The sequence below is a fragment of the Vanessa atalanta genome, chromosome 26 (genome assembly GCF_905147765.1).
Source record: "Vanessa atalanta chromosome 26, ilVanAtal1.2, whole genome shotgun sequence".
NCBI classification, from domain to species: domain Eukaryota; kingdom Metazoa; phylum Arthropoda; class Insecta; order Lepidoptera; family Nymphalidae; genus Vanessa; species Vanessa atalanta.
The window spans coordinates 3069266-3092150 of NC_061896.1; the positions used below are offsets into that span (position 1 = coordinate 3069266).

Here is a 22885-nt window from a genome sequence, read left to right on the forward strand (position 1 = left end):
GAGTCGATATAAAAAGTGTGCATCTGAGGAAAATTTTGTAGCATACAAAAGATTACGTAACATCTGCAACAGAATGTGCAGGGACGCAAAACGTCGCTACATTCATTCAACAATCAAAAATCTCTGTCAAACCCAAGTTTGGAGTTTTTTGAGGTCAATGGGTGTGGACAAAACTCCTGTAGCCTGCCACAGTTCCGTTGACCTTAAAGCACTAAATTCTTTCTTCACTAGCCCTCCCACTACTGTAGATCCTATAACGAAATCAGATACTCTTTCTTATTTATCTTCTCTTGAACCACCAAACTGTCCCTCTTTCTTTTTCCAGTTGGTTTCTGAAGATGTTATCAAGAAGTGTGTCCGTTCTATTTCCACCAAAGCCATTGGTAGCGATAGCCTCAGCCTTAATATGATACTACCAGTGTTGGATGACATTGCACCAGTGATCACCCACATTATAAATTATTCACTTTCATGCAATGTCTTCCCAACACTCTGGAAGAAGGCTATCGTTATACCTCTTCCCAAAACCAGCAATCCTACTTCTATGTCCCAATATCGTCCTATATCTATCCTCCCTATCCTCTCTAAGGTAATTGAGTCCATTGTACACGAACAACTTTATTCCTTTCTTACAACTTACAACCTGTTATGTCCTTTCCAATCTGGCTTTCGTCCATCCCACAGCACTGTTGGTGCCTTGCTGAAGATAACGGAGGATGTGCGGTGGGCTATGGATAACACCAAGCTCACTGCAATTGCTCTGTTGGATTTTAGCAGCGCCTTCAACTCCGTTGACTTTGACATACTTCTTGGTTCTCTTCGTGCAGTCAACGTCTCTCCTCTTGTTATTAACTGGTTTCATTCATACCTCTTCGGACGCCAGCAATGTGTAAAAACCGACGATTCCTCGTCAGATTGGTTAGAGCTCACGGCTGGTGTCCCTCAAGGCGGCGTACTTTCACCATTACTGTTTTCTGTTTTTATTAATAACATTTCCCGATTTATTACTTCTCCCTTCCATCTGTATGCAGATGATCTACAGCTTTATCGACATTTTAGTTTGGCTGAGCTACCCAGGGCTGTTGATTTACTGAATATGGACCTGTCTGCTATTCAGTCGTGGGCTATATCTTTTGGCCTTCTTGTGAATCCCAAAAAATCACAAGCTATAATTGTAGGCAGTAGCAGGCTTAGAAGCAAGCTAGACTGGGGGCTAGTCCCCAAACTACTTTATGACGGGATTCCAATTTCTTACTGCGATTCAGTAAGGAACTTGGGTCTTATTATTGACTGCAATATGTCCTGGGTAGCCCAAGTCAATGATGTTAGCAAGCGGATACACTACACTTACCACTCTCTTAAACGTCTCCAATACTTTCTCCCTTTCAGCACAAAAATTATGCTAGCGCAATCTCTTCTTCTACCAATCCTCGACTACGCTGATGTGTGCTATTTGGATGTGACTGAGGAGCTACTTAATAAATTAGAGCGTCTTCAAAACCTGGCTATTCGGTTCATTTACGGTCTACGTAAATATGACCATATATCTGCATTTCGTAATCAACTTAAATGGCTCCCTATCCGCCTTCGCCGTGATATGCACATCCTGTCAGTCCTTTTTAATATTCTTAATGATCCAAATTCTCCTGCTTACCTTCGCTCCCGTTTCAACCTTCTTCCTCCTCCAACACGTTCCAGACGTTCCTGTATTACTTCAGAGTTAGTAGTGCCTAGAGGTAATACAAAGTTTCTGCTTAACTCCTTCACGGTACGTGCAGCAAATCTCTGGAACAGTCTCCCAAAACACATTCAAAAGAGTCCAAACATCAACCTCTTTAAAAAAAGAGTAAAAGAGCACTTTCTCTCACTACTTTCATAAATTTTGACAAATTTACTATTATCTTTTAGTTTATTTTTTTATTTTTACAGTAGATATATTTATAATATTTGTGTATTTAGATGTAGTATAAGTATAATAATTTAGTATATATGTATTTATTATATTATAGATATTTATATAAACGTAATACATATTATATTAAAATTATTTTATATTATATATATTATATTATATTAAAATTGTTTCTTTTATATATTATTAGTAAGAGTATCTAATGTTGCACTACTTATACCTGCTACATAACACTATCTCTTACAGCTGTGGGTTGGCTGGAAGAAATTTCTTTTAGAAATAAGCCCGCCATTTGAACAATAATCTCATGAGTAAAATTACCATGTAAAAAATTTCTCAGTGCAATAAAGAGTATTATATATGATGTTGTCACATTCAGAACTGTTTTATTTATATGATGATGATGATGATGATGATGATGATGATGATGATGATGATAGTGTCACATTCAGAACTGTTTTATTTATATGATGATGATGATGATGATAGTGTCACATTCAGAACTGTTTTATTTATATGATGATGATGATGATGATAGTGTCACATTCAGAACTGTTTTATTTATATGATGATGATGATGATGATGTTGTCACATTCAGAACTGTTTTATTTATATGATGATGATGATGATGATGATGATGATGATGATGATGATGATGATGATGATAGTGTCACATTCAGAACTGTTTTATTTATATGATGATGATGATGATGATGTTGTCACATTCAGAACTGTTTTATTTATATGATGATGATGATGATGATGATGATGATGATGATGATGATGATAGTGTCACATTCAGAACTGTTTTATTTATATGATGATGATGATGATGATAGTGTCACATTCAGAACTGTTTTATTTATATGATGATGATGATGATGATAGTGTCACATTCAGAACTGTTTTATTTATATGATGATGATGATGATGATGTTGTCACATTCAGAACTGTTTTATTTATATGATGATGATGATGATGATGATGATGATGATGATGATAGTGTCACATTCAGAACTGTTTTATTTATATGATGATGATGATGATGATAGTGTCACATTCAGAACTGTTTTATTTATATGATGATGATGATGATGATAGTGTCACATTCAGAACTGTTTTATTTATATGATGATGATGATGATGATGATAGTGTCACATTCAGAACTGTTTTATTTATATGATGATGATGATGATGATAGTGTCACATTCAGAACTGTTTTATTTATATGATGATGATGATGATGATGTTGTCACATTCAGAACTGTTTTATTTATATGATGATGATGATGATGATGATGATGATGATGATGATAGTGTCACATTCAGAACTGTTTTATTTATATGATGATGATGATGATGATAGTGTCACATTCAGAACTGTTTTATTTATATGATGATGATGATGATGATGTTGTCACATTCAGAACTGTTTTATTTATATGATGATGATGATGATGATGATGATGATGATGATGATGATGATAGTGTCACATTCAGAACTGTTTTATTTATATGATGATGATGATGATGATGTTGTCACATTCAGAACTGTTTTATTTATATGATGATGATGATGATGATAGTGTCACATTCAGAACTGTTTTATTTATATGATGATGATGATGATGATAGTGTCACATTCAGAACTGTTTTATTTATATGATGATGATGATGATGATGTTGTCACATTCAGAACTGTTTTATTTATATGATGATGATGATGATGATGATGATGATGATGATGATAGTGTCACATTCAGAACTGTTTTATTTATATGATGATGATGATGATGATAGTGTCACATTCAGAACTGTTTTATTTATATGATGATGATGATGATGATGTTGTCACATTCAGAACTGTTTTATTTATATGATGATGATGATGATGATGATGATGATGATGATGATGATGATAGTGTCACATTCAGAACTGTTTTATTTATATGATGATGATGATGATGATGTTGTCACATTCAGAACTGTTTTATTTATATGATGATGATGATGATGATGTTGTCACATTCAGAACTGTTTTATTTATATGATGATGATGATGATGATGATGATGATGATGATGATAGTGTCACATTCAGAACTGTTTTATTTATATGATGATGATGATGATGATGTTGTCACATTCAGAACTGTTTTATTTATATGATGATGATGATGATGATGTTGTCACATTCAGAACTGTTTTATTTATATGATGATGATGATGATATTGTCACTCGATGATGAAACTGATTTCGTTCACGATTGACAATGTCAGCCAAACAACGCAGAACATATTATAGTGCACAAGTATGTGCACTATAATATGTACACCAGTACACTCACTCTCTACTCCTTCACTCACATATTCCGATTGAACAAACGATCAAACTTATAACTATTGGTTAGTAATGGCACTATGGTAATATTTACTCGAGTGACGCATTAAATATGTCCGGACACAAATTTTACTGCATTGTAAACATATCATTAATTTTTTTTTTTATCAGCTGACTTGAAGTTTAAGCCCGGAGTTTCGGGATCTGGTACCGGTGACCTTATTTTTACCCACTAGACCAAAGAGGCAATTATTAATATATTTGGATTATAAGATAAAATAGATACATTTATATCGTAACTAGCGACCCGCTCCGGCTACGCACGGGTACAATGCTGATACTAAATACGAGTATACTACAGAATGTCTTTATAAACAACGTTCACAGCTTTTTGTCATTAGACGATACAAATCGCTATGTCCCTGCGTTTTAAATCTGTAATATCTTCGAAAATATTCATTTAAATTACATGCTGTACAGGGCCATATTGATATATATTAAATTCACAATGTATTTAAGGTACTTAATTGGATAAGGATTAATGCTGTATTGCTTAAACCTGCTTCATAAATAAGCCATTATTTCTCGATAAAAGTAAAATGGTTATTGTGGGTTATCCCTAAGAGATAGACATATACTATCGCGGACTTTTTTGTAGGTCTTTTTAAGGCGTACAATACTGTAGTACATTATTTTGATCTATCTCGTTGATTTCACCCGGAGATTGCAATATAAGCGCAAAAAAACTGGTTTGTTCACGACATCACATTAGAAACTCAAAATTATCAGTGTTTCTCTACTATATTGTGCCTGTATTATACATATAAACCTTTCTCTTGAATCATTCTATCAAGAGACCTGCATCAAAATCCGTTTCGTAGTTTTAAAGATCTAAGCATACACAGGGACAGGCATAAAGCAGGAAGTGATTTTGTTTTATACTTTGTAGTGATTGTAAATGAAATCATATCAGGTTAATATAGGTAGTAACATAACCGTGCCTCCGAAAGCAATTTGAAGCGGTTGGTTCTGCGCCTGTTCTCAAGCATCAAATTACCGTGATTGTACGTCTTGAGTTCACCCTCGGAGTTGTAACGTCATCTCCGTAGTTATTGTGATTGGTTTGTACTCGTCTCAGTTTATTTCAATACAGGAGTAATGTTCTTTACCATTGAACATAAAATAAATTCCAAACGAAACATTTATTTAATTATTATTTGAGAAACAATGATTTCGGATAAAGTAAATTGAATAGTGTTAGAGTTATTTTTTTTTTACACATTGTATAACTATAATTTAATTAATAATATATCGATTGACTATTTTTAGAATATTTTGTTATGTAATATTTTAATTTTTCACGATTAATACTTGCCGAATGTCTGATAATGGTCGGTAAGAAAAAGAATGTCAAGAAATCGAACGCAGCGGCAGTGTTTTGTTATAATGCTAATTATTTTTAAATAATGAGAATTATAGGGAGATTTGGAGAATACGGGATGAATTGTGAAACACGGATTAGTGGGTAAAATAAATGTGAAAATAGTGTTAATATATGAATCTGGAAGAATATCGTTGTTTAAGCTTGCGACCATCCTAAGAATATGTACATAAAGCTAGACATGTCAATCAAGTTTCCAAATTTAGTAAATGATATACGATTTAAATAACCAATGGATTAATAATTTGAAACGGATTAAAATGAATACATTAAAATAATAACTGTGATTTATTAAAAAGTGATTAAAAAGTAAGATATTAAAACATAGATGAACGAAAATGATTATTGATATCAATTTAAATTAAACAAAAGAAATAAATGAAGAAAAACAAAAATTAAAATGTCTCCTGTTCATTTCAACCGGAAAAATTAAACCTACAATCTTTGTTGAAACTCTTAGAGCTGTTTTTACTGCGACATCTTGGATAGATAATGAAAAGCTGAAAATTTCTTGGATAGATTTAACTGGCGACATTCCTTTACATATTTTGAATTATACTAATTTAGAATTATTTTTTTTATATCATCTACCTAAAAAGTAAGGTAAGTACTTACCACTGTTTAGAAATTTGAAACATTCCTTACATCGCCAATGCGCCACTAACCATGGAAATTAAGATGTATATTACGTCTCTTGTGCCTAAAATTACACTGACGTACTCACATTTCAAACCGGAACACAAGAATACTGAGTGTTTCTACTTGGCGGTAAAAAATATGATGAGTGAGTATCCAGACGATCTTGCACAAAACGCCCTAAAACTTCGAATCTTGTCAGATTTGAACCGGCGCCCATTGTATAAATCCTTCGAGATCCTCTGGATCATTTCGCATTGCCAGAGAATAGTGCCTTACATAAAAAAAGCAATTTCGTATACGTTTTCTCTTAAATTTTACGAAGCATTTGCTAAAACAAGAGACTACTTAAACTCAATTGGGCTAACAAGTTTTCATTCCCGTTTTCAGACATCTGATATTTTTTTTGTCATCTCAGCATATTTTCCGTCACTTTGTTGATTAAAGTTGTTCATCTGCGTAATAAATTCACGAGCTGAATGAGAAATGTTTAGAATAAATGAATTAAGATTGTATGCAAGTCTTATTCACACACACATATAAAAACAAATGTATCATATCGTGAATATGAAACAATTTGGAACACGAATGGAATCATATGAAACAATTTTAGTCGAACTTTAAATTTTGAACGACAAAAATTTATTAAATAATAGTTAGACAGCTTTAAATTTAAATTGATTCAAGTTGAATTCCATTGTCTACCAACTAATTAATTTAATTTAGTTAAATATGGTATACAAGCCTGTGTTAGCAAGCACGCTTTTGATAAAAAATATTATTTTGAATGCATCTTCAAAGCCTCCAATCTTTTAATGCCGACCTATAAAAAATATTTAAAAAAGGAACAGCCTGTAAATTTCCCACAATTGACCTAAGGCACCCTCTATTTTGCAGGAGAAGTCGAGGAGCTTATTCCTTCACACTGCCTTAAATTGGATTAGATACTCATTATTTTCAAGTTTCCACGCGGTGTTTCCCTTCAATACCAGGGATGAACTATGAACACAAATTAAACACTTTAAAATTGGTTAGTGCTTTTTTGGGCTTTGTGTAAGTCCAGCTGGCTGTACCGTCACTCATTCATCAGAATTGCTATTTCACGTTTGAAGGGTAAGCCAGTATAAGTAGAGGCACATGGCACTAACCTAACATCTTAGTTCCCAAGGTTGGTGTCGCATTGGCGATGTCGGGAATGGGAAGCGCCAATGTCTATAGGCGACGAAGACAGTCCTATTTACAAATGGGATGGTCTTCGTCAACATAAAGCATAAAAAAAAATCTTACATCTGCCAAAACATTATATTTCAAAGAAATATCCTGCAAAAGTTACTTTAGAATATACAAGAGTGATACTAAATTTAATGGCGTATAAAAAGTATCCTAAAAATAAAACCAAGTGGAAGTTTCTGTTAGGTACTTTGGAATATATATGAAGATGTCTTATTAAATATTAAGATATTGTCTTCGCTGATCTTGAAGATTTTTTGTTTGTTGTAATTATCTATATAGAAACATTGTCTGGACATTATTTGATAATAATAAAATAATGAAAGCAAAACCTTTTTCCTTTCCAAACCTACCAATTGAATAATATATTAATGTCTGACCTTCTTATCAATATACCATTAAATATTTACGACAAATATATTTCATCATTAGCGAGATTTTCACATAGTTAATTATTAATAATAGTCGAACGTGTTGGCTTATATATATATACATCTATGTATATGGTCAATATGGCACAGTAGTTAGAACACGTCCATCTTAACCGATGATTGCAGGTTCAAACATAGGCATCACTGAATTTTCATTTGCTTAATTTGTGTTTATAATTCATCTCGTGCTGCGTGTGTCTAATTTCGATGAAATTCTGGCACATGTATATTCATCAACCAGCATTTCTTCTCAAGGGTAGAGGAAGCCTTAGTCCAGCAGTGAGAAATTCTACTGTACTCTACGAATTCAGTCTGTTACTACTTACTAATCTACATATATATATATAACTAATAAACCAAGTTAATAAATTACATGATACTATTTAATACAACAGTAAAAATAAAATATCATAACAGAATATCAAAAAGTTAGTACACAAAATTCAAATAGACTTTTATCAAACACTTCAGGACCTAATAAAAAAACGGAGACTTTTCCTTAACAATGGACATTTTTCCGAATTTCAGCAACGCGATCTTTTCCCTTCCAATAAAATATCGTCCTTATCGCTATAAAGATAAGACTTACTGTCGAATTTATTTCGTTAAAAATGTTTTATCGCACATTTTGTACTCGAGTGTCAAGATTCTACCGTCATCAATCAATAGCGGTCAAGTCTATTCTTGAATCTCGTTTTCTAACTGATAGGCTCTAATAGCGCTATTTGTAATACGTCTAAGACTAAATGAGAGTTTATCCTTTACTTTTCATACAACATATAACTTTTTCATAAACGTTGATCTATAATTTAATGTGGATAAGTTTCCATCGAGTCTACCGTACCCCTGCACGAAATTATTATTTGGAAGACATTTTCTGAACGCACCCGTAAACGTCAAACATGGCCGCCCGTTGAACTGTCATGTCATCGAATTTTATGGATTTAATATCGAAATATCTCGATTGTATGAATTTTGTGGATATATGCTGCCGACTTAAAAATCATAATTTTTTAACGATCTATAATTTTATCGATCGGGTCTATCGTGGACCTGCAGGAAATTATTATTAATGTAGAGAGCAAAACTTCAGTCTAAAAGGTAATGTATTGTAAACAAAATGTTTGATAACCGTCTCGTTAAACATATATACCTAACATAAATTTGTTTATTTGGTAAACATCATCATTGTAAAAAAGACTTATCGACTTTCAATAAGTAAGTAAAGTATACTAATAATATAAAAAAGGTAAAAATTGTTTGTATTTCCAATCCAATTCTAGAAAAGTTACATTATTCCTGAGCTAAGTTATATTTTGATATAACATATTAATTAAATTTTAAATAATATCAGTCTCTTTAATAATAAATTGCACGAAGCTGAGGTTGGTCGTTAGTATTGAATAGAGAAGTTTTAATTTTAATTTTATGAAAGGTGAAAGGTGAGCCAGTAATATAACAGACACAAGGCTTCGGGCTTCGACTTTAGTAGTTGGGAGGCGCTTTGTCGGTTAGGTATAGTTAAAGAGTTAATGTCTAGGAGCCTTGAAAATACTAACCATAAGCTTGTGTCGTCTTTTATTCTGTAATTATAAATATTAAATATTGTATATTGGTATATTGATTTACAATATATGTATGTCTGTAAGACAACAATTGAAACGAACTATTGTTCCACGCACTATTGTTGGAAACTCAATTTAAATTTTGAATGATGATTTACTTAAAATAATAAATTTAGACAATTATAGCGCGATTTAAAGACCTACTAACGCCATCTATTAAAAACAAAACAAAGTAATTCTAATGAGAGATGACTAGTGGAATCTGCAATCATCGGTGATACGTGTATCACCGATGATTGCAGATTCCAAGGTAGCGCCACCGAATTGTCATGTGCTTAATTTGTGTTTATTTATTAATCCATTTCGTGTTTGAAGGTGATGAAAAACCAGGCAAGTGCGAGTTGGAATCGCGTACTAAGGGTTCCGTACCACCACACAATACTGAAAGATTTACCAGACAGATAGACAAATAGAGATTGATATGATTACTATACTTGTGCTATAAGATATTGCTTCTTGCAAAATTTCATGATTCAAGATCAACGGGGAGTACCCTATAGGTTTTGATTCCCTTTAAGAATATATAAGAAATACGACATAAATAAACATATCTTTATATTACGTAAACTAAGAAGTTTAATTTTTTCATAGCTTCAAATGACCCGAGTATTTAGTATTAATTTCAGTCAGTTTATATCTAAACAACGTCCTGAGAAAAAGACTTGACGAAGAGAATTGACGATTGGACAAAAAGACAAACGGACAAAGTATTTTATAAGGGTCCTTTTAGATGTACGGACCCTTAATACATGAGAAAATCTGCATATATTGAATGAAAGTCTGCCACGTATGTAACCAACCCACATTGGAGCAGCTTTTCTTAGAGATATTGCATATTAGATGCTGTTACTTTTTACTTTTAATACCTCGTCATCATCTGCAGCAAAATTTATCCCGATACTTTATAGGTCTCCACTCTCTGTGCCTCGTCATCTACCCTATGTCTGCCTTGGATGTTTTGGATTGGGGATAAGTGGCGATGCATTCGGGTTCAATAGGTATTGTTTTAATAATTTAAAAAAAACATTGGACCGATAGTTTCCATATATATTTTCAAATTATATATTTATATCAAAGCCAATAGACATTTAATAATATACAATATAAATATTGTTACTGTTACCTGTTTCGTTTGAGAATAAAAATAACAGCCGTGATGTTTTATGTCCTATTGTTCTATAAATACAATTTCTTTGTCTCTGGGCAAATTGTCCAAGCGACACTGTCGCGTACAAGCACGTACGTTCTGTTCTCAATTTTATAAAAATGAAAACGTCTTCAACGAGAATGTATGAACTCCATCACTTCTGTTTAGCATAACGAAGCAATATTCCGAGCAGTTCACTTCTTACATGAGAAGTTGTTTTGTTGAAGTTTTTAAGAATTGCGTTTTTCATTGTAAAAATGCCATTTTCTAAATTTATTATGATTGCTTAAGAACGAAGCTTTAGCTTTTGGAATAATGATATATATATATATATGGATAATTTTTATTAATTTATATAATCATAATTTTTTTTTAACTTGCAATTTGGCTGCGTGGGTCGTGAGCTTGGGGTGGTCGTAGGTTTTAGGTATCAAAAAGGTTTATGTCCATCCTTGAGTTTTAAGCTTGCTTATAGCATAACAAATAACATTAAAGCGTAACCGATGGTCACACAGTTATATTACCTTCGAATTTATAATATTATTATAGATTCATTTTATTTAAATATAATAGAAAATATATATTTCATTAACTATGGAATTATATCTAATAATAATAGCCTGGAATAATAAAAGCATAGATTTAATTTTAAAACACAATTATACTACAATACTTTTTAACTGATTTAAAAAAAAAGTTATCCAATTCGTTGGATTTTTTAAGAATGCCCACCATAGCATCGACTTCAAATTTTAATTAAAAATTAAGAATATTTAATTATTATTTGGTAGGTATTTAATTTTTTTTTTTTGTGTGGATTACTCTAAATATGTGTTTATTTTTCTATTGGGTATTTAGTTTAGTTGATTTTTATACTGGAATTGTAAAACATATTCGTTATACAAAAAAAAAACGTGTAAAAGTAACATTTTATATAACTATATATAATCTGAAAAATATAAGTTGTATAAAATAATAGCCGTGTATGGTATATGCCATTGATGACATTGTACAGAAACCCATTAAATTTTCTTAAATATTAATATCTTGGAATTTCCAAAATGTGTACTTTCATATAATTTCAACCCCAATCTTATTCTCTTAGGGGATGATTTTTCATCTCTGTAACAATTTATTTGCTCATAAACAGAATCATAATGAGCAATATTCATATATCTAACATCATAAGGAACTTTCGTACAAACTTTCTTCCCTTAATTTTAAAAGTTTTTTCAGCGTTGTAACCGCTTGTTTTATTTATAAACAGATGAATAAAAACCGATTTCTCACAACAAAAATGGCGAACTCTTTTTCAAGCTTATCATTTCAACGCCACTTTCTTATTTAACGAATTTCCAAAAGCCTCTTCGTAAAAAGCCTATGTCTTTATTTCTAACTTAAAAATGGCGAATTTCCATACAAAATTTCATCCCCAGTTTTATCTCCTTAAGGGATGAATATACGTAAACGCTTTTACAAATTACCTTCATTCAACAATTCAACACTAAACTGACCGATTCCCATGTTTGAACACTGAAAAATTTCATCCTCAATTTCACCCTCTTGTGTGATGAATTTTCAGAAACGTTTTACCAGTCCACAACACGACAACACCAAAAATACAAAATTCGATATTTAATCTTTCCGTATTAGTAAACGACAATTGTTACATCGTGTATGAATATTTATTTCTTAAGGGGGTGAAAAGGGGAAAACGTTATAGAAGTTCGTTATTTTTGAAATTCCAAATATGGAAATCAGTCTGTAGACAGGCACCACTGAAATTTCATGTGCTTAATTTGTGTTTATAATTCATCTCGTGCTCGGCGGTGAAGGAAAACATCGTGAGGAAACCTGCATGTGTCTAATTTCAACGAGATTCTGCCAAATGTGTATTCCGCCAACCCGCATTGGAGCAGCGTGGTGGAATATGCTCCAAACCTTCTCGTCAAAGGGAGAGGAGGCCTTTATCCCAGCAGTGGGACATTTATGGGCTGCTAATGCTAATACCAAATGCGTTTTTTCAACCCGCATTAAACCCTCATTGACGTAACAAGAGTTAACTTAATGTTCTTGTATAATAACACATATACATTTTTACAATAATATAAAGCTTAAATGTCAGTTAGATGATATGACTTTTGTTGTAGTCGTTTACGTGACCTTTAAAAGTTACACAAAGCATGTTCAGTTTGCATATGCACTCGTAGCTCGTAGCGCTACGACTAATCGGCAGCAGAGCGTGTTACAATTTCGTTTATACGCCCAATAGAACGGAATTCTTTTTTCTAGTCGTTAACCCACTTTCAAGCTTACATCTTTCCAGTAATCCATACATATGTATATTAAATTATTAAACAGTGTGGAGCTTAAAGCTCAATCGATATCACACTTATCAATCATTCGTCTGACAGATATTAATATATTTTTATTTCTGAATTCTGATGGAAATGGTGAGATAAATTACTGATATAACATTTTTTTTTAATTTAATCAGAAGGCGGTCCGGCAAATGGGCTGACGTTTGGTGGTCACCACCGCCGTTAGATAATAGTGCTGTTAGAAATATTAACAACCCCTTACTTCACCAATGTGCCACCAAACTTGGGAACTTTGACGTTATGTCGCTTGTGCCTGTATTTACCACTGGCTTACCCTTTTTATTTATCCTTCAAACCGGAACATAACAGTACCAAGTATTGTTGCTTAGCGGCAGAATATCTGATGAGTGAGTACCTACCCAGACGGGTTTGCATAAAGCCCGACCGCCAAGAATTTACTTGCATTTAGATAAAAGCTTAAATTCTAAATTAATTGGATTACACATGCATATTTATTAAATATCAATTTATTTTTACGTTTATGCTTTTAGGTATGTATGGGCTCTAGTAAAATTATATTTTATAATGTTATGAATATTTTTTTTTTTTTTTTTTTATGTCATAAGGTGGCAAACGAGCAGGAGGCTCACCTGATGGAAAGTGACTACCACCGCCCATGGACATCTGCAACACCGGGGGGCTTGCAGGTGCGTTGCCGGCCTTTCAGGAAAGAGTACGCTCTTTTCTTGAAGGTTCCCAAGTCGTATCGGTTCGGAAAAACCGCCGGCGAAAGCTGGTTCCACAGAGTGGTTGTGCGAGGCAGAAAATGTCTTAAAAATCGCGCTGTTGTGGATTTTCGGACATCTAGGTGGTGCGGGTGATATTTGGAATTTTGACGAGATGTCCGAAGGTGAAATTCAGCAGCCGGGATTAATTCGAACAATTCCTCGGAACATTCCCCGTGATAAATTCTGTAGAAGATGCAGAGCGATCCAACATCTCTACGCAAAGCCAAAGGATCAAGCAGATCGGAAAGGGCTTGATCGTCGATAATTCGAGCCGCTCTACGTTGGATACGGTCAAATGGAAGGAGCTGGTACTGGGGAGCACCCGCCCAGAGGTGAGAGCAGTATTCCATGTGAGGCCGAATTTGCGCCTTGTATAGTCTTAGACGATGGGCCGACGTGAAATACTGTCTTGCCTTGCTGAGCACACCAAGCTTTTTTGATGCCAATTTGGCTTTGCCTTCCAATTGACCGCGGAACTGAACGAGACTCGAAACATCAACGCCAAGTATTCCGATACTAGCTGTAGCGGCTAACGGAATGTTCTCGAATCGTGGAGATACGACTAATGGTGTTTTTTTAGCGGTTAACGCGCAAACTTGCGTCTTTTTGGGGTTGAAGTGAACTAAGTTTAGCCGACCCCAGTTCGAGACTTTGTTTAATGAAGACTCGATTTCAGATATAAGTTTGTTCCGGTTTTCTTCGACGTTTTCCCGAGAAATATTAGCACGGCCGGTGTATGAGGTGTCTACGGTGCTGTCGTCTGCATAGCAATGAATGTTACTGATTTGCAACAAGTCATTGATATGCAGAAGAAACAGAGTGGGTGATAGAACGCAGCCTTGTGGAACACCAGCATTGACGAATTTTAAGTCAGAGCATGCACCGTCGACAACGACCTTGATGCTCCGATCTGCCAAAAAACTGGTAATCCAATTGCATAATTTTCCGGGAAGCCCATAGGAAGGAAGCTTCGAAAGAAGCGCTTTGTGCCACACGCGATCGAAGGCCTTCGCTATGTCCAGACTGGCTGCTAATGCCTCCCCTTTGCTCTCAACTGCTTCCGCCCATCTATGAGTAAGGTAAACTAGAAGATCACCGGCTGAGCGACCCCGACGGAAACCGTACTGGCGGTCGCTAATCAGCTGGTACTCCTCTAGGTACCGCAGGAGCTGGCAGTTTATAATGGACTCCATTACCTTGGAGAACAAGGAGGTGATGGCTATAGGCCTATAATTGGACGGGTCTGAGCGGTTGCCCTTTTTAGGGATCGGATGCACCAAAGCAGTCTTCCAGGAGTTCGGGACGACGCCGAATGCATAGGATTGCCGGAAAATATATGCCGGAATATGTTTGAATACAGTGCATGCATTATTTTAATGTAACATAACTATATCATCAACCCCCTCCCCTCGCCCTCACGTGATGTGGAGGAGAATATGTGGTACTGCCCGGTGCCCAGGACGCCTGCCGCGCCCTAGTACATCGAAATAATCACTAAAAAACCAGCGGCATCTTCTTCGTCTCTTCGAGGAGCGTTACGGGATCGCTTTCGCTACCGTGCCGCCCCGAAAAATTGCACATCTAGACTATCACTAAGGCACTTCCTCTGACCCAAGGTTATGTTTAAGAGGTCGCTATTAACGATAAGGCCGCGTTTCGTTACATTTTATTTTACTTGTGTTTGTGTTCACTGAAGCTATTCTATCTTGGTATGCAATAAACTGTAGTATTAATATCTAAAGTTTACGTTCACAAAGGCTATGGTTACCATGATGTTTTCATTATGACTTCTCCTTTGTCTAATATTCAAATTATTTAACATACTTTGTTAATTAACAAACTTTTCGAAATGTAGGTTTAAAATGTAAAGCTTTGTTATATTCATTGTATTAACTAACTTTTACCACTTAATCTGTAATTCAAAATAATATCCAAAATTATATAAGGTAATATAAATTCATTAAAATGAAAAAAAATAAAACTTTGCTAGAACGTGTCCACTGATTTTATCGTCTTGTTATTATATATTTTAATGATGGACTTTTTTAGGTTAAAATATGCCTTTTGAACATATTTTAAACTCAATACGATACCCATTATTGTGTGCACATAAGGTAACAAGATTTTTTTTAAATAAATCAGTATTGCCACTTTTAAATTACATAAAAGGAACCAGAAACGAATACGATGTAATCACATTGTCATATTCTAACACATAGCCTTGGATTATATTTGATACATGATATAGCTTTTTAAAATATCAAGACAAACATTCACTGGCATAAATATTTAACAGTACAGAATTTTTAAAGGCAAACACAAAAATTTGAATTTCATCATCAAAGATCTCCACAACAACCGTTCTTGCGCTACCCTGACAAGATCGTCGGTCCACCTTGGGGCCCCAAACAGCAACTTTTGAAGCACTTAGTAAAGTCAAAGTCAAAAATTTTTATTCAATATAGAAGTGCTATACTTGCTTATTGACATACAAAAATCTACCACTGGTTCGGTAATTAACACCTCGGACCTGAGAAGGACCGGCGAAAGATACTCAGCGGGATATTTTTTTAAAACTATTATTTTCATACTATAACAATAATTATATTTTTGTTATTTGAAACAGCCTGGAGGCGATCATCTCATTCCCAAGGTATGCAATCAACTAAGAAGTCATTAGTGTTGTAATATCCTTTAGCACACAAACGTTCTTTAACTATTCTTAGCAAGGGACCACATATCTATTATTTTAGTCATGGCAGAGATTTGTCAAAGACTTTCAACTTGAGATAAGAAGATGTTATGTAGTTTCCAAAACCCAGCTGATTTGGATTTGGTTGGTGATTGACCTCTTTCTCAAATTATACTCTTTTGATTTATTAAATTATCCTAAGACATAAAAAGTTTCAAATCCGATTACATATGTATGTAGTTATTTTATGAGTAATATAAATTCTGACCGACTTTTGATTATTTCGAATCTTCTTTCGCTGTTAAGTATCACGTGATTATAACATTACTTGCTAAGAGTTTTTTTCTTAATATTGAGTTATCATCGAACATTTTGTCTTCATTAAAACTTGAAACATCGATTATAATGCCTTCGAAGTTTCAATTTAAAAATATATTGCTTTGAGTTCTTCGAACAATGATTCAAATAGAGTTTCCTAAGCTGAGTTTATGGCTGTATTATTATTTCTGGACGTTTTACATCATTCAAGTTTTACCTTTATCATTATGTATATGGGAAAAACAGAATTATCCTTGACATGATCATTAGTGGCTACATGTCTTATAGTGCCAGTGAGACCACTGATAACCAAAAAAAAAAAATTGTAAACGTCACCCCACCCGTGTGATTCAGTGGTGTCGTTGGCATGTCTTGTAAGCGACATCCGGATACAATGTATGCACAAAACAAAATATTATTTTTTTCGTACAATTTAATTAATGTTTCACAATGTTTAAAAACTCATCATTATTACGTCACAGTTCTAGAATAGAACATCAATCAAGCAGTTACAAAGGAGTAGCGGGTTCACGACACCGATCTAATTCCACTGAACAACAATATTATTTGTGACTGACTCTCCTTATGATCCACCTCGATCCAGCATTCTGTCATTCGTACTATTAAATTCCCGCCACAATACTGCGTTACTTCCAAAGAAACGCTGATATGTCATAACATATATCACGACCAATCCAGAGGGACTGGTCGTGAGGTCGGCAATATTATAACAATAACTTGGAGTGAGTTAGTAACATTCTACACGACGGTAAATGTAAATATACAAATTTTAAAAATATATTTTAAACGTAAGCAATGAAATCTATTCCAACGCTTCCTCCAATATTGGTTTAATATATAAACATACAGATATATAAAGATATGTTAACATTAATTAACGTTATGTCATTAGTGGGTAGATGTTATAAAAAACAAAGATGAAACGTATCTAATTATTAAAACAATAAGCTTATCAATTAATGATAAGATGTTGTATACAAATATACCTTATGTCTTCTTAAAAAGAGATAGATATATTATACTTTTGCTTTACGTGTATACGGATAAGCCATTTGTTTTATTTCTTTAAATAAATTACAATGAAACGATATAAAAAAACAATATGAGAAATAAAAGCAATTCGCTGCAAACGTGGTGGAGCTTGCAGTTGACTACTCCACAATATTGGCAGCGTTCTACATTCCCTACAACCATCGACACGTCGACCAGTCCGAGCAGCTGTCAAATATTGTTTCCTCGTTCCTAAAAGTCAATGGTGTTTATCTAATAATTATAAAATTTAACTAGCTTGACAGTATATCATAATAAAGTAGGCGGTACCCAGGAGGGTCTGTTACCAATACAAGTATACTAGCAAAAGTACTACCAAATATACTAATTTTTTGTCGTTTTGTCATATTAATTAAAAACAAAAATTGTTCTTAATTCAATACTAAAATTCCGTAGTTATTTCTAACTTGGCCTATTGATAAATTTAAATCTCATCTCAAACACATTGATAAATAAGGCATATTTGCATATATAAGATTAATTAATGTTAAAAAAGCGTGCATTTAGTATTTGTTGATTTTCAGTTTATACAAATCCTAAATAGAAATTTAATTGTACTTTATTGGCATAATCTGTAATTTAAATGACGGATTTTCTTTTTTTACTTGAATAAAGAATATTTATATCTAGATTTCTTAACTCATGAAGGATAATAATGTGGTATACCAACATTTTATTTAAAGTCTCGTGGTGAGCGTTTTTGTATTTATAGAATTAATAAATACATTGGTAAAGAAAGTATATTATTCAATACAAGATTATACAGATGATACAAAAGCGTGGAGCTAATACTTGTTGACTTCCAGGCAGGATATATTACATACATATATAATTGTATTTAACTAACGTGACTGTATTTTTAATGTTGAAAACGAGTAGCTACTGAGTTTCTTGTCGGTTCTTCTTGGTATATACATTCGGAACCGGTGGTAGCACTTAATATAGTTTGCTTAAATGAGGCTTCAAAAGTGCTTATAAAAGCCTATTTGAATTGATTAAATTCAACTTACAATTACTAAAGGCTAATAACGTAAAATCTACCAAGAACTAACTAAGACTCTTCGTAAAATCTACCAAGAACTAACTAAGACTCTTCGTAAAATCTACCAAGAACTAACTAAGACTCTTCGTAAAATCTACCAAGACCTAACTAAGACTAATTTAGTCTTCTCTCAAAAATATCAACTATTAAATAATTATGTACTGCATATAATAACAAGCCATACATGTAATAACAAGCCGAGATGGTCTAGTGGTTAGAACGCGTGCATCTTAACCGGTGATTTCCGGTTCAAACCTAGGCAAGCACCACTGAATTTTTATGTGCTTAATTTGTGTTTATAATTCATCTCGTGCTCGGCGCTGAAGGAAAACATCGCGAGGAAACCTGCATGTGTCTAATTTTAAAGAAATTCTGCTACATGTGTATTCCACCAACCCGCATTTGAGCAGGGTGGTTGAATATGCTCCATACCTTCTCCTCAAAGGGAGAGGAGACCTTAGCTCAGCAGTGGGAAATTTAAAGGCTCTTAATGTATGTATGTAATGTATATAATTATGTATAAAGCAAAAATCGTATTCAGAAAAACTTAAGAATATATATGGAGATGTTACGCTTTTAGACGAGAACCCACTTTTGATTCCTGGCACTGTTCCAAGGTCTAACTATTTATCTGATCCAAGTTTGATACTTGACCAGTCGTCGCATATTGCCATATCAGTGATTTTACTTCATCCGTAGTAATATTAATAATGCAAATAACTATCTGTTACCTCTTAACGCTTAAGCGGCTGAATCCATTTAGATGAAATTCGGTATGGATATAGCTTGAGTCCCGAGAAAGAACATAGGATACTTGTTTTAAATTCACTCAAGCGGGTAAAATGGGGTGTTTAAATGGTTTAGGTAAATTATAAATTATAGCTCAGCTAGTTTGCAATTAATAGTATAAAGAAAAATCGCTTACGACAATTTTACCTACATATTACAATAGGGCTAGCTCTGATCCGATTTTGATCGATGATTTAGGGACCAAACCCAGGCAAGCATTGCTGAATGTTCATGCTCTTGAATTTTGTATATAATTCATCACGAGCTCGGCTCGGGTGGAAATAAATAATAATATTGGATAACCAATGTAAGTAGCTCAAGCGCTTGTGTTATGGAACTCAGAAGTAACGACGGTACCACAAACACCCAGACCCAAGACAACATAGAAAATTAATGAACTTTTTCTACATCGACTCGGCCGGGAATCGAACCCGGGACCTCGGAGTGGCGTACCCATGAAAACCGGTGTACACACTACTCGACCACGGAGGTCGTCAAGCTCAATCGAATGAAAATTTGTCTCATGTGTATTCACCAACCCGACATGAGGCCACATGGAACATGCTCCCTACCTTCTTCACAAAAAGAAAAGGAGGACTTAACCCAAACGTGGGACATTAACAGACTGCTCTTTTTTTCCATATCACAAACAGTTTCGTTAATTTCATGAAAATAGATGAAACTGGGTTTAATGTTAGTAGTATTTTCATCGAAACTAGAATTAATTTATTATTCGGTACAATTGGAATAAATCCGAAACCAAGCGAGAATCGATCAGCATATATTATTGATAGCAGACGTCCTTGCCAGCAAGTAACATTAGCATTCTATTAACGAAATATTTCCAGATCCCCAATACGGCTAGTCACGGGAATAGACTTTAACCCCCAAAAGTTTATGGACAGTAACGCGGAGAAAATACCACTCACTAAGTATAGGTCTAAGCTAAATACAGCTACGCTTTACACAAGGTCACTAAAGTCTAAGGTCTGTTAGAATTAGAACAAGCATTAGAAACAGTTAACTGAGTTATTATAGGATTGAGCGAGATACGAAAAGCGGAGGAGAAAATTGAAGAACACAACAACTACATATTATTTTATAAAAATGAAACAGTTGAATTGTATGAAGTTGAATTTATAGTGAAAAAATACCTTTAAAAAAGCTATAATAGAATTCAAAGGAGTGTCTGACAGACTCGCCGTTTTGAATATTCGGCAAAAAAGCAACTTAAATTTTTCAGGTATATTCTCCAACCGAGATGACAAATGAAGAAATAAAGAACGATTTTTACAACAAACTTAACTTATTTTATTTTCATTAGGACAACCAACAGAAGATACAATATCACATACAAAATAAAAAAAAAAAAATAAAAAAAAAAAAAAAAAAATTACATTTCAAAATTATCAAGGCAAAAGTTCTACTACTTACAGGTAGTCTCACCATGCATTATCATATTACACAATTTAATTATTGAAAATTGGATTAAACATGAGCATAATAATTTAAAATAAGAAATACAATACATTTTTCAAACTATTATTAATATATAATAATTAATAAGATAAACCATATGATTAGAATTGAAAAAATAATATACAATCTATATAAATAACCTTATACTCTTACCTCAGTGTCTTAATAATAAAACACGATTGCCTCGTTGGTCTAGTGGCTAGCATATAAAACCGAGGACTTCTTGTGTCCGAGGTCTTGAGCTCAAGCCCATTAAAAGTTACATAATATTTGTACTCCAATATAATCTCAGCCAGGAGTGTCGAAGATGAAATCGTACACATCACATTGTGTTCAGATTTTAAGAATGATTTATAATTGGTGGTAGGGCTTTGTGCAAGCCTATCCGGATAGGCACCTCCCACTCATCAGATAATCTACCGTCAAATAAAGTTCTCAATATCTTTGTGTTCCGGCTTAAAGGGTAAATGAGCCGGTGTAACGATAGTTACAAGGGACTTAACATCTCAGTTCCCAAGATTGGTGGCGCATTGGTGAGGTAAGGAATGGTTAATATTTCTTACGGCACCAGTGTCTATAGGCGGTGATGATCACTTAACATTAGGTGGTCCATTTGCTAGTCAGCCTACCTACATCCTAAAAAAACCAAGCTACTAAAATTAAAAGCAATAATAATTCGTTAAAAATAAGCACCCAAAAGCCGTGATGGTCCAGTGGTTACAAAGCGTGAATCTTAACCGATGATGAAGACCTCCTCCTCAAAAACGGAGATTGGTATTGGCAAATGCACTGTTTATTTACCTTAGATATTGTATTGTTTTTTCTTTTCAGGTGATCCCAGCGATGTTTCACACCGCGAGTATTTGGTTGACACTGGCGCTTGCTGTTCAGCGGTATATCTACGTGTGTCATGCTCCCGTTGCCAGGACGTGGTATGTATCTATGGATCACTAGTTGTTCCTGCGACTTCGCCTGCGTTTTAGTAGTTAGTTGGCATAAAAAAATGGTAACTATATCTGAGAACATCTTTAACATTGCGGCTAAGCTTAGATTTGGACTCTCTCATTTTGAAGTCTAGTGTATTTTTTTTTAATGTGAAAAAGACACAATTGCCTTAAAATAAATTCAAATTAAAAACAAATATAATGACAAAAATTAAAAAAATCTATTGACGCGTTTTGGGTGTACGATTATTCTTAGACTGCCATAAAAAACAAAATTGTAAATCATTTTATGAACAACCCTTTTGGTTTTGTCAGACTTGGATGATTATTCAGAAGGCTTCGCTCGACTGTCATTCATTTTCGAAATACTTCGACAAAGTTTCCACCTCATTCTCTTCCCGCGGTCTTTATAAATATTTGAGCGCTGATACTATTTTATTTCATTACATTCGTCTTTTATATACGGTTTTCTCACACTTAACTGAGCTATGCATCTTAAAGTATATACCTTCAGTATATAAATGGATATATATATGGGTATATAATGTATTCTAACCAATAGAAGACAAAAAATAAATAAACAACAATCGACAACGAATTGACGCGATATCATTAAAATCAATGATATTCATCACGGATTTATTATCTACTCAACTTTAGAAGTAAAAATAAAATGT

General features: G+C 33.8%; 1 protein-coding gene across 1 annotated transcript in view; it reads left to right on the top strand.

Annotated features, from left to right (window-relative positions):
- Positions 1 to 22885, top strand: part of LOC125073912 (sex peptide receptor) — a 309093-nt gene that overhangs the window by 273091 nt on the left and 13117 nt on the right. The window contains exon 7 of the mRNA XM_047685016.1: positions 22096 to 22196. Within this exon, the coding sequence (XP_047540972.1) occupies positions 22096 to 22196 (101 nt within the window). The remainder of the gene's footprint in view (positions 1 to 22095; positions 22197 to 22885) is intronic.